The sequence below is a fragment of the Myripristis murdjan genome, chromosome 13 (assembly GCF_902150065.1).
Source record: "Myripristis murdjan chromosome 13, fMyrMur1.1, whole genome shotgun sequence".
Lineage (NCBI taxonomy): Eukaryota > Metazoa > Chordata > Actinopteri > Holocentriformes > Holocentridae > Myripristis > Myripristis murdjan.
In genome coordinates, this window is record NC_043992.1 from 38161328 (window position 1) to 38174325 (window position 12998).

Consider the following 12998-nt stretch of genomic DNA (forward strand, 5'->3'; position numbering starts at 1 on the left):
AATAATCATGAAACAAATGAAACTGCACTGGAAACAAGTGGGAGTGGATTGTTTTAAAGTGCATTGTAACCCTGTGGCTTTTCAACCTCACAGTAAGATTCATTCTCATGGCTTTGAGTAATATTTTTAAGGGATTGTATTTTATTAAATCATATTGCATTCGATTTTAGTCGCGGGTTTTAGAGTCGCTGAATCATAAACACTCAAATTACCATGATGCCTTGCGCTACATGTCCCGGTTAAACTGCTCAGGGCTACCCGGAGGATGAGGACGTGTTATTCTAGAAAGTACAAGACGCCTGTTTGCCCAAAAACACTTCCTGGAATTCCTCAAATGACGTGGACTCCATGGCTTACGTGCTTTTTACACACACACACTGGGAGTTAAAGACTATCTACACTGTAGATATTTTACATTGTTAGGTTCAAGATGTTTTATAGGTTGAAAGTTGTTTTAGGGTTAACGGTCCCTTTAAGAAAAACAAGATTCTCAGACTTAATATGAGTCTGAATGATGTATTAATGTGGAAATTTCTTGCAGTGTGCCCTGCAGTTCAACTGGAAATGTTCTCCTAAGATATCAGCTCCATGTTGAATATGACAAAGCAACGCCTGATACCGTCTTGATAAGAACTTCCTCAAGTTTTCAGGAATGTCTCAGGGCTGTACGTGGAGAAGGAAACCTAGCTTTGGATGGTTTTTGGGATTTTAAATACTACCCTGAGTATAAAAGTCAGATACAAGGTTTTTAGGCAGTATTTTATTTATTTGTGACCAGTGAAAGCTTCTCTAACTCTGCTGTGGTGTGGTATTATTGGGTTGTTGTTTTTTTTGTTTGTTTTTTTTAATCGTTGTGGTTGTTCTTGTTGTTAGCTATTCCAAAAAAAAAAAAAATTGATTTGTGTCCTTGAAGTGCTTTATAACTTTGTTTTGAATCGCGCTCGCAGTCATTCATTATGATTATGATGATGATTAAGACTGCTATTATTATTATGATTGTGGTTATGATGGTGATAGTGAGATGTGGTTGAAGCTGACTGGAGTCAGTTAAAGGAACATTCCACCCTTGGTTCCTCTTACTGCAGCTATGTATCATCAGTCTGTGTTGTTTAATGCATTCCAGGGGGGGGGTTTATGATGAAGTGTCGCAATTTTGTGTTGTAAACTGAACCGTTGCGACTTTTTTGTTCTCCAAACTTGTCTTGTGTACTTTGACTTCAGCTGGAGGTTTCACTGAATGACTTCTGCTACCTCGCAAAGAATGGGAATGAGCCGTGGGTCGTCCAAGAAAGAGATGGCTCAGCTGTAAATTGTTGTTCCTCCTCCAGTAATCGCAAATCCATTCATCAGTGTGGTTTTACATGTTTACTTTGAGTTAATGAAACTGGAAGAACCATCATCCGCCCACTGCCTGATATCCAGTTCCATGCAAACTTATGCAAAGTGCAGCATGTCTTGTAGCTCACTGTGTGCTGTTTTCCCAGGGAAGCTGGTATCTCTGACTCTTCTACCGTGGATTTGTCCCTCTGCGATTGTTGAACATGAGAGAGTCTAGACAGAAGCCTCTGATCTAAGGAATGACACCCAAACCTGACACTGATATTCTACGCAGCCCTCTCATTAATCTCCATCATAGCAAATATCTTGGCATTTCATCAGTTATCTGCAGGAACAAGAAAAATAAACCACCAAACAAAATTCACCCAGGAATGCACGACGCACGGCCAAGTGGATTTTTAAACGTTTCAGGGTGGATTTTTAGTTTTGTTGTAAACGCTCTGTGGTCGTACAGACCCTTGCCGGTGCGGAAGGTGAGCATGGCCGGCTGGCCCGCCCCCGCCGGACTTCGAGCCACCATCAGCACCTCATACAGACTGGAAGGCTCCAGCTCTGACAGGCGCAGCGTCTTCTCACTGCCAGGGACACGGACTGTGTTCCAGCTCCCCACGACCGTCCCCATCTCATCGACCTAACACAGCAACGCAGACGCAGACAGACAGCCACACACACAGACAAATACAAACACAATGAGAAAAACAATATCATCTGTCAGTCCATAATTCTCCACAGCTCCGACTCCTTCCAAGCCTGAATGACGACTGCTCGAATAACGTCGAGGCAACAATGCCCATGAGATCGCTCTGTCACAGTTTCCAGCGCCAGCAAAACCTCTGAGTCCCGCTGCCAGTGCGCTCTTAACTAGTATCGGTGCCGTTTTATAGCCCGAGTGAGCTTGTTACTGAAGCAAACACAGGCTTTTAAAGAGGAAATGACCAAGCCTTCAGTCAGCCGGGGAGCTGGCCCTACCTTGCCTATTTTATTGAGCAAATTACACAGAGTTCACAGTTGGTTTAGGTAAAACGCTCCGGGGAGTGGTTATGTGTTTGCGGTGCGGCTAAAACCTGATTATTAGACAACGGCTGGGATGAAGTGCCGCTGCGAAATGAAGTGAGGCAGCGGTCAACCAGAGTGACTCCCTCAAGCACTGCAAAAACTCAAACTCTTACCAAGATTATTTGTCTTATTTCAAGTCAAAAATGTCTTATTACTAGTCAAAACATCTCATTACACTTAAAATAAGACATGATCACCTCAGAAGTAACTTGTTTTTAGACAATTGTCTCTTGTTTCAAGTGAAAATTTGCTTGTTTCATTGGCAAAATTTGTTTCTTGTTTCTAGCTAATTTTCACTGATTTCAAGTGAATTTTCACTTTTTCCACTGGCAAATTTTGCCAATGAAACAAGCAAATTTTCACTTGTTTCAAGTAAATTTTCACTTGAAACAAGAGACAATTGTCTAAAAACAAGTTACTTCTGAGGTGATCATGTCTTATTTTAAGTGTAATGAGATATTTTGACTAGAAACAAGACATTTGTGACTTGAAATAAGACAAATAATCTTGGTAAGATTTTGCGTTTTTGCAGTGAGCACAGAGCTCTGACTCACCTTCCGGTATTTGACAAAATAGGCGGTGATGGGACTGCCTCCGTCGCGCCCGGCCCTCCACTCCAGGTCGTACACGTCCGGTTTGTGCGTCTGAGGAGGGCTGATGATGATCGGCGCCTCTGGGGTGGGCCGGTCCCCGCTGCGGTCGGTGGGGAGTCCGATCGGGTCCCCCACGCCTTCGTCCTCAGTCAGGAGGTGATCCTCGCCCTCGTCGCTCTGCATGGGATGGAGGGATGGCAATGCTTCGAGCGGGTCATCATCGGCAGTCTGATCCAGCTGAGGCTCTGTAAAGGAGAGGAAGCGGAGATGAATCAAACATCAGTGAACAATGAGGCATGTGAGCACTGCAAACTGAAAAAATACTCAGAGACTGCAGCCTCTATGGAGCTAGATTTGTTTGAAGATGATCAAACAAAACATCTATGATATTATTATGATATGACACAAAAAAATAATCATTTGAGAGATAATGAAGACACTTTAAAGCCAAAAGGTGTGAGTTTTGGACACAGAAACACAAATTCTCATACTTTCTGTTCCCAGGTAAGTGAGCCGTCAGTCACAAACACATGAGACAACAAAAGGTTGTGCACAAATCACAATGCATACCTGTGCCAAAAAAAAAAAAAAAAAATGGCAGTGAAGGCTAAGGCCTGATCAGCAAAAAGACAGAAAAAAAGGTGAACAAAGGGACGTCTTATCAACCAAGCAAAATATCAATACTTTGCTAGAAGTTTTTCTTTTAAAATCTTTTTTTTTTCAAAGTTTTTTTTATTGTTTCCCAATTATTAATTTTGTTTGTGCCTATGATTTTTTTAAGCTTTGTTTGATCATTTTGAAATAAAACCTAATTCAATGCAGATTCTCATTAATGCATTTTCTACATAAAATATCAGAATCAGAATCAGAATCAGAATACTTTATTGATCCCCAGGGGGAAATTACTTTTTGTTACAATAGCAACTCCAAGTGTACAAGTTAAAAGAGCAAATAGTCAAGAAAAATAAAGAAAGGAATATAAATATAAATATAAATATATATAGAATAATAAAAAGAAAAGAAAAAATATATGTATAAGTGCAAACATGGACAGGAGTTATTGCACTATAGGTTATATATAGCTATTGATTTATTATTATATTTGAAAACTGGTCCTCGCTAAGCCCATTGTCAGCCCCACATCCCTGCAGAAAGCACAATAAAAGGACGAGAAGCCAGAGCGAAGTCATGGTGTTGTTGTGTGTGTGGCTCACAGAGGCGGCACTGTGTGTCCGCAGAGGTCGGGCCGGCCAGCGGCACTGGAAACTTTTACATCGGGGACAAACCTTCCAATGTAGAAAACATAACCAGAAAAACCTGGACCTGCGCGGCGGTACACAATCACGCTTTGTTTGTTTTTTTCATTAAAAGTTCGCCCGAGCCAGAGCCGTCCACCTGGGGAAATTATGCAAGCTGGGAGCGTTATTATGGCTGACACAGGTTTGGCAGAGGCCGGCTGGAATTTCTCTCAGACGTTTAGAGGATGCTGAGCGTGGCCCGGGACAGAAGACCACTCGCCCCCCCCGAGCCACGCTGACGAAGGCACAGAGCGCCATAATTGAATATTAAAAACCTAAACAAGTGAATAAGGAGGCCTGAGCGGCGAGGCTTGCCACAGGGGCGCACGGCGGGGTCCCGGGTCCAGTTTCGGGCTGTTTTCGGTGTGCGCGGCACCGCTTCACTTTACAAAACAAACAGGCCCGGAGCTGGTAACACAAGACCTGATCCTGGGACCGCAGCCAGCTGCCACACATTCCACACACCGACCATTAAAATACCGGAGAGAATCAGACCCCGGCACAACGTCCAGTCCTACGCTCTCTCTCGTTCGCTTTCCCCTCCCTCCGCCCTCCACTCCCGTCTGACTCATGGTTTAACCGCGGCCACGGCTCGTACTCCACCAGCCCCCGGACCAGTGAGGAGTCGAGGCGTCCTCACCGTCAGATCTTGGGTGAGAGCAGCTCCACCTGGACGGAGAGATGCTGCCAGGCCCTTCTCAGCACAGAAAAGGTCAGTCCATTACCGGAGAACACCTGGGAGTAAATGGGCTCGTAAATCACGAGGGCTTACCAACAGAGAGGAAAGCTGAATTCTGGACAGAGCCCAGCTCATTGGAGGCCTTGCAGATGTATTCGCCTGCCAATGCCTGGACGTCAAGACAGCTCACGCCAGCGAGCTCACTGGCGAGGAGGCGGCGGTGGAGAGCGGGGGCCCTATACTGGCCATGGGGGGGGGGGGGGGGGGCAGGGGATCGCAGTGGGTGGCGACAGGCCTGCCAGAGTTGCACCACAGTGTGACGGGAACGGGACGGCAAATCACACAATAGCACAAGGACACCACATCGCCCCTCAGGGGAGTGAAACAGGGCAGGCTAACACAAAACAGAGAAGCAAACAGATTTCAGCGTGTTTCTCTCTGATGAATTACATTAACAGTCTGTAATTCAACAATTTAGTTTACTCTCCCTGGAAAGGGCATTCGATAAGCTCCAGCGCCTGGTGCCAAAACAACAACGTAACACAAACCGACCCCTCTGCTTGGCATGTCCTTCTCACCGCGTTCACGCTGTATTTTTGTGTATCAACACGGTTTGCACAGACAGCAGCTTTAAATATTAAATCTCATTCTTCTTCCTGCAGCCTGCAGAGACGCCAAACGCACCCGATCCTTTGTGGTTTGTATTCCCTGTGTGTGTGTGTGTGTAGCTGTGTTAATCATTCTGCAGATAGAGGGGCTCGCTGAGGAATGAGGCCCTGGCGTGGCGGGGCGGGGGGGGGCTGGCTTGGGGGAGCCGGCGAGCGGCAGGGGAGCGGGGTGATGTGTTAATAAATAAAAGGCAGTTGTGTATGATGTTGACAGCTGGGTGGTCTGGTCCTCGTCATAACCCTCCACAGCTACTCCTTACATTCCAGTGTCCGGGGGCTTATCCCTGACGGCGTGCACAAAGCTCACTCTCACGCTCAAGCTCAGTCCAAGGCTCAGGAGGAGGGCGGCCTTGGCCAGGCCTCACCTACCAGCCCTCAGAAAAACACACTCACACACACACACACACACACACACACACGCACACACATGCACACACAGAGCCAGGCCTCCCTGCAGATTTGTGCAGGCCCACAGAGATCCCGCCCAGTAAGATGCCTTAACTCTTTCCGACACCACCAAGCAAACTAGTTTTAGGGCAGATTTCTGCACCATCTTAAAATAAGGTGGCTTTTCTCAAAGTCACTCCCTCTGCTGTCCTTAAATAAAGAAGAATGAAGTGCATTTGAATTGATCCATTTCATCCATTTCAAATATCCCGCCAAAGGGCTGCAGGTGAAAATTTTGAAAACACTTTACAGAATACAGAATAAATAATAAATAAAATACAGTTGTCCCTCGCTATAACGCGGTTCACCTTTTGCGGCCTCACAGTTTCGCGGATTTTTTTTAGTGCAATTTTGCATGCTTTTTTTTTTTTACTGGACTTATTTTTCTACAAAGGTTTGAACTTTGAGAGTTTAAACAAGAGAGAAAAGTGAGAAAATGTTAATGCCTGTCTGAGAAAAGTGTATAAAGTGTGTAGTGAGGGGTTTTACAGCCTTAAAACATCTAGAATAATTGTAAAAAATAAAGCTGACTACTTCACGGATTTCGCCTATTGTGGGTTATTTTTAGAATGTAACTCCCGTGATTAACGAGGGACCGCTGTAATACATAATTGAAATGAAAAAATAAACCCGAATAACAAATCAGTGTAAAATGTAGGATGACTGATACATACGTGATTCGGTGGTGAGCACGCCAGACGACTGCACTGAGCCGATCCCGTTGTCGAACAGACACTGGTACACGCCTTCATCCTGTGATGTCACATCTGTCAACACCAGCGAGGATCCAGAGATCTGGAGACGGTGCGACGGGGAGACGGGATCACTGTTGAACAGCCAGGTGACGCCGGGGGGAGGGTTCCCCCTCGCCACACAGGTAAAGGTGGCCGAGGAGCCGGGAGGGACAGACTGGCTGCTCAGGCCCTGCACCATGGACACCGGCTCTGTGGAGGACAGGAGGACAGATCAGCTGGGTCTCCCACTGTTGACTGACTTCATTCACAAGCAGCATTAAAGGATCAAACCAGTCCTATTCTGACTTCTTGTCAAATTAGGATCATACCTTGTGATGGTACCTTGTGTAAGAGCAAAAACGCAAAATCTTACCAAGATTATTTGTCTTATTTCAAGTCAAAAATGTCTTATTTCTAGTCAAAATATCTCATTACACTTAAAATAAGACATGATCACCTCAGAAGTAACTTGTTTTTAGACAATTTTTTGAAAAATTTGCTTGTTTCATTGGCAAAATTTGCCAGTGGAAAAGGTGAAAATTCACTTGAAATAACTGAAAATTAGCTAGAAACAAGAAACAAATTTTGCCAATGAAACAAGCAAATTTTCACTTGTTTCAAGTAAATTTTCACTTGAAACAAGAGACAATTGTCTAAAAACAAGTTACCTCTGAGGTGATCATGTCTTATTTTAAGTGTACACTGCAAAAAGTCAAAATCTTACCAAGAGTATTTGTCTTATTTCAAGTCAAAAATGTCTTATTCCTAGTCAAAATATGTCATTACACTTAAAATAAGACATGATCACCTCAGAAGTAACTTGTTTTTAGACAATTGTCTCTTGTTTCAAGTGAAAATTTGCTTGTTTCATTGGCAAAATTTGTTTCTTGTTTCTAGCTAATTTTCACTTATTTCAAGTGAATTTTCACTTTTTCCACTGGCAAATTTTGCCAATGAAACAAGCAAATTTTCAGTTGTTTCAAGTAAATTTTCACTTGAAACAACTGAAAATTGTCTAAAAACAATTTACTTCTGAGGTGATCATGTCTTATTTTAAGTGTAATGAGATATTTTGACTAGTAATAAGACATTTTTGACTTGAAATAAGACAAATAATCTTGGTAAGATTTGGAGTTTTTGCAGTGAGGGTACAGAATATGCTTTGGTGTCTTTGAATTCAGTGTTAAATAACTATGAAAGGCTCTGTGAAGCTTGAAAGTTGCTACACCTCGCTGATGTCATCCTGTAAATACTCGGCTTGGATGGCTCATACTTTCTCTACAATCACCCTAAATTTAAACTTGTGCATATCAAAGGAACTATTTTTCCAGGCGTATTCAAATTCTGCTCAACAGCTCTCTTCAGCGTTGTTGGTGGTGGCTGTGATTAACAACTCTGAGGGCGAAAATCCAAGTATGGTGCCGGTCAGCGATTGGCTGAAAGGTTCCGCCACAAAACAAGGAAATACTTTCCTGACCCACAAACTAGAAACAGAGGGCGTTCTTGCCAAACCTAAAGTTGGTTTTCCATCCAAATGACCCAGGTGAAGTTTTCTCATTTTTAAGTTTTATCCGGCTTTCGGGCAAGTACCCGAGTTGAAGCAGCCGCTGGCCCACACCCCAAAGTTCCCCTCCGAATTCAAACTTTTTCTGGGGTCAATGAAAAAAGCCCTGGTCCCTGTGTTCAAAATGCAGAGTTTCTCAAAAGGTGCTGGTTCCTGTGGAAAGTTCCTGCACTGCAAAAACGCAAAATCTTACCAAGATTATTTGTCTTATTTCAAGTCAAAAATGTCTTATTACTAGTCAAAATATCTCATTACACTTAAAATAAGACATGATCACCTCAGAAGTAACTTGTTTTTAGACAATTGTCTCTTGTTTCAAGTGAAAATTTGCTTGTTTCATTGGCAAAATTTGTTTCTTGTTTCTAGCTAATTTTCACTTAATTCAAGTGATTTTTCACTTTTTCCAATGGCAAATTTTGCCAATGAAACAAGCAAATTTTTTGAAAATTGTCTAAAAACAAGTTACTTCTGAGGTGATCATGTCTTATTTTAAGTGTAATGAGATATTTTGACTAGAAATAAGACATTTTTGACTTGAAATAAGACAAATAATCTTGGTAAGATTTTGCGTTTTTGCAGTGTGCAGCTGAAATGGGCCTTTAGTCTCCTCAAACCAACCGGTAGGTAACGACAGGTGGACCCCAAGACCTCTTTGTATTAATGCGTGACTTTAAATGACTATAATAGAGTAAAACAGTAACTTTAGTCAAGTCAATTCAATGTGCACATCTTTTTTTTTTTTTCACATTTTTTCACCATGAATGCGAGTGAACAGAAGCCTCTTCTTACCTAGCACGTTCACAGTATAGTTGGCGCTGACCACCGTCCCGGTGTCGCTCTGAGCCGTGCACTGGTAGCTCCCTTCGTCGCTCCTCTCCACCGTCACAAACGCCAGGTTGTTGTGCTGTTGCAGGTGAGAAGGTCCCAGCACGACCTCTTTGCCGTTCTTAAACCATTTGGCCACCGGTGCAGGACTGCCGGTCACGATGCACTCCAATGTCAGCGGCTGAGATCGCTCCACTGATATGTTCCTGGAGGCCGTTGGGTATGCTATCCGCACGGGGGCGGGGGCGTCCGAATCTTTACAGAAAGAAAGCACGCATTTAGGAGAGGGCGAGGGAGATTTCAAAACTTCTGAATCCTGAAATAACTCTGATCAGACTTACATTTGACTGACAGCTTAGTACCATGAGCTTGCACCCTGGTCTCCCCGGTCACAGGGTTGTATGCACCACATTTATACATGCCTTGGTGCCGGGCTGAGAAGGAGACAATCTGGAGGTTTCCAGATGGAAGAACTAAATAGTCGTCTGAAAAGAGAGGGACACCACGCCGGTAAACACAGCAGCATTCAGCATTAAGCCCGCACTGCAAAAAGTCAAAATCTTTCCAAGATTATTTGTCTTATTTCAAGTCAAAAATGTCTTATTCCTAGTCAAAATATCTCATTACACTTAAAATAAGACATGATCACCTCAGAAGTAACTTGTTTTTAGACGATTTTCACTGTGAAAAACAAGTGAAAATTTGCTTGTTTCATTGGCAAAATTTGTTTCTTGTTTCCAGCTAATTTTCACTCGTTTCAAGTGAATTTTCACTTGAAACGAGTGAAAATTGTCTAAAAACAAGTTACTTCTGAGGTGATCATGTCTTATTTTAAGTGTAATGAGATATTTTGACTAGAAATAAGACATTTTTGACTTGAAATAAGACAAATAATCTTGGTAAGATTTGGACTTTTTGCAGTGTAACACAGCCCAAAATCTGCCTCCCGTATTTACAAAGCAAAAAATACACAGAACATGTATACACATGGTTTCAAAAATACCTGTCGACACTTCTAGCCGCTCGCCTCGGGCCTTTAGGCGAGGGACGGCCGGAGGGACGCTGTGGGGCAGCGGGCACTCGATCAGGACGGTGCTGCCTTCTTGCATCACTAACGTCCGCCGCCGACTTTCCTCATATTCTGATATTTCTAAAAAAAAAAAAAAAAAAGAGAATGAGAGAGGGGAAGACTCCTCCAGTCACATACACCGTCTGCGGAGAATATGAAAGCCCGTACGAGGGCGTGCGTGAAGACATAACGCGCTGCTTGAGTGAAACCGCTTGAGTCTGTTTATTGTTCCAGCGAATAATTCTCTTAATGCCCGACGTGTTTCCAGATCAAGGCTGTCCGCTCGGCGTTCGGCGCTCCCAGCAGGAACACAACACGCTGCAGAGGAAGGCCCCAGGCTCATTAAGGATACCGGTCAAGAGGCGTCTGGATGGGTGCCCAAGTAAAAAAAAAAAAAACCCTACTGCTTCCTTCCCCCCTGCCACTCGGCTGCAGGCAGCTGAGAGCAGGCATTCTTGCAAAGTATTTCACACTCAAGCAACCGCCTTCCTATTTTCAAAGCAACTTCCTCCCTTTCTTTACCGCCCCCCCCCCCCCACCCCGCTACTTTGAAGTGAATATGAGCCTGAGGAAGTGTTAGCGGTGCACGGTGCAGAGGCCGGCGTGGATGTGTGCATGGAAGTGTAATAATCTGCATCCGTACCTGCTATGGCCACGTGCGCGTGGCGGCTGGCGACGGCAGGCCCGTGGTCTAAGCGTGCCACACACTGATAGATGCCCACATGGCCGGGCTGAAGGGAGGGGATGCTAAGGGACGCCCTGTTCAGCTCCACCCCGGGCAGGGCGGCGGGGTCCAAGGGACGGCCTCGGAAGCGCCAGGTCACCGCCGCCGCCGGAGGACTCACCGAGCAGCGCAGACGGACAGCGGAGCCGTGACTCTGCACCACGGAGGCCGGCTCAGAGCGGAACGAGGGATATGGAGCTGGTGGAGAGAGAGACACAAACAGAGAAAACCAACATCGAACGGGTGTTAAACTGGTAAGCTGCAACATCCATCACTTTTGATTTATTCGCCTGGATTTTTGGCACTGATATTGACACTGATATTTTGGAATAAAACAAAAATTCATAACAGTGTGTTGGCTTTTTTTTTTTTTTTTTAATATAAAACACACATTTGGAGCGCAGATCCTCCGATTTGGCAATCAGGAACCTGTAATAAAGATACACACTGCAAGCTTGATATTTTACAGCTGAACAATAACATTTACTTCTCAGCACAATCTGCACCACAACCAGCTCAGCCGAGACGCTCCGCCAACTCACGGCTACACAGAACAAAGTGAAGTCTGCTGGACAAACTCCTCAGAGGTCCCACTGCTTTTAAATCGCCTCAAGTGCTTATTACTGCAGCGTGTACTGTCTTGTTTTTGCATATCAGCTGGAGGTGTAACCGTTCATTCATCGCATCAATACACCGACTACAAATTCAATCAAGATTCAAGATTCAAGATTCAAGAGCCTTTAATGTCATCATGTAGAACATAACGAAATTTTGCAGACACTCCTGGCTAAAAAACACACATAAATACCAAACATAAATACAAACCCGCACATAAATAACAAACACTGAGGAATAAAAAAAAAAGGAAATAAAGAAGTAAATAGAGGAGTCAATCAATTCAACTGCACTGATGTGAGAAACAGAAACAGACAGTATAAACTGCTCTGACTTTGCCTTGAATCCATATGAAACGCTTTGAGTCAAACCAATCATGATTTCTAAAAGAAAAACGACACAACTTTGGGATCTAACAGTACTGAAACTTGAAACTTTTTTTGTCAATACAGTTTATATATATTTTAACACAATAAATAATGTTGTCCCTTTTTCATATTTCAGGAGAGAATGGACAGTCTTACATTATCAACATGTAATAATGGATATAAAATCTTGGCTAAAGGTGAATTGAACCATTTGACTTCTTTGTGGTTGACAAAGTCAAAAACTAAATTGTGCCAAAAATGAAAAATAATGCTTAAATCAAATTTCCAACTAGCAAATCATTATATAAATCAAAGTTAAACCAATGATTCACATAGACAATATCAGCCAGCATATGTATGAGTGATAGGCCAACATCAGCCTGTCATACTGACCATCTGATGTACCAGTTGGGCTTTATCATTCATGTTGACTGGCTCTCAGTGATCAGGACTCTGGTGTTCCTCCACTGCATCACTCATCACTCAAACCATGTGGGAAGTCTTTTTCCTCGGATTCTGTTGATGAAGTCTGGCTTTCTTTGTCATTCTGGTTTGGTTTCAGTCTGCTGAGTCATGGTGGCTATTTCTGCCAATTCACCATCTCTTAACCCTCCTATTATGTTTGGGGTCAATTTGACCCCAGCCAATGTTTAACGTCTCTAAATAAATGATTAACATCATTTTTTTTTTGCTTCATATTTAATGAGTTTTCCTAATGTAATGGGCACTACCAGGTAAAGATAAAATTCACATGATGATATGTTTTCAATGTCCTGTACACACTTTGTAACGCATTGGCTATAAATAACAAAAATCTGTACTTAGAAATAATATAAAGCCATTAAAACACCCAAAATTAAAATTTCTTTTTAGATCAATCAGTGAGATTTTATGGTGATTTGCATATTTTTCAATTGTCGCGTAACACGAATACTGGATGTATAAGTGGGGGTGGGAGTGGGGGGATTATGTTTTATTCAAAAGGCTATTTAGGTCGTCAACAAAGAAACATAAAGTACC

General features: G+C 43.2%; 1 protein-coding gene across 1 annotated transcript in view; it reads right to left on the minus strand.

Moving 5' to 3' along the window:
• The window catches only part of cdon (cell adhesion associated, oncogene regulated), a 47093-nt gene that overhangs the window by 13567 nt on the left and 20528 nt on the right, over positions 1–12998 (minus strand). The window contains exons 3-9 of the mRNA XM_030067795.1: positions 10915–11193; positions 10206–10352; positions 9544–9687; positions 9167–9457; positions 6754–7023; positions 2949–3232; positions 1795–1969 (exon numbers count right to left, since the gene is read on the minus strand). Of these exons, the coding sequence (XP_029923655.1) occupies positions 1795–1969; positions 2949–3232; positions 6754–7023; positions 9167–9457; positions 9544–9687; positions 10206–10352; positions 10915–11193 (1590 nt within the window). The remainder of the gene's footprint in view (positions 1–1794; positions 1970–2948; positions 3233–6753; positions 7024–9166; positions 9458–9543; positions 9688–10205; positions 10353–10914; positions 11194–12998) is intronic.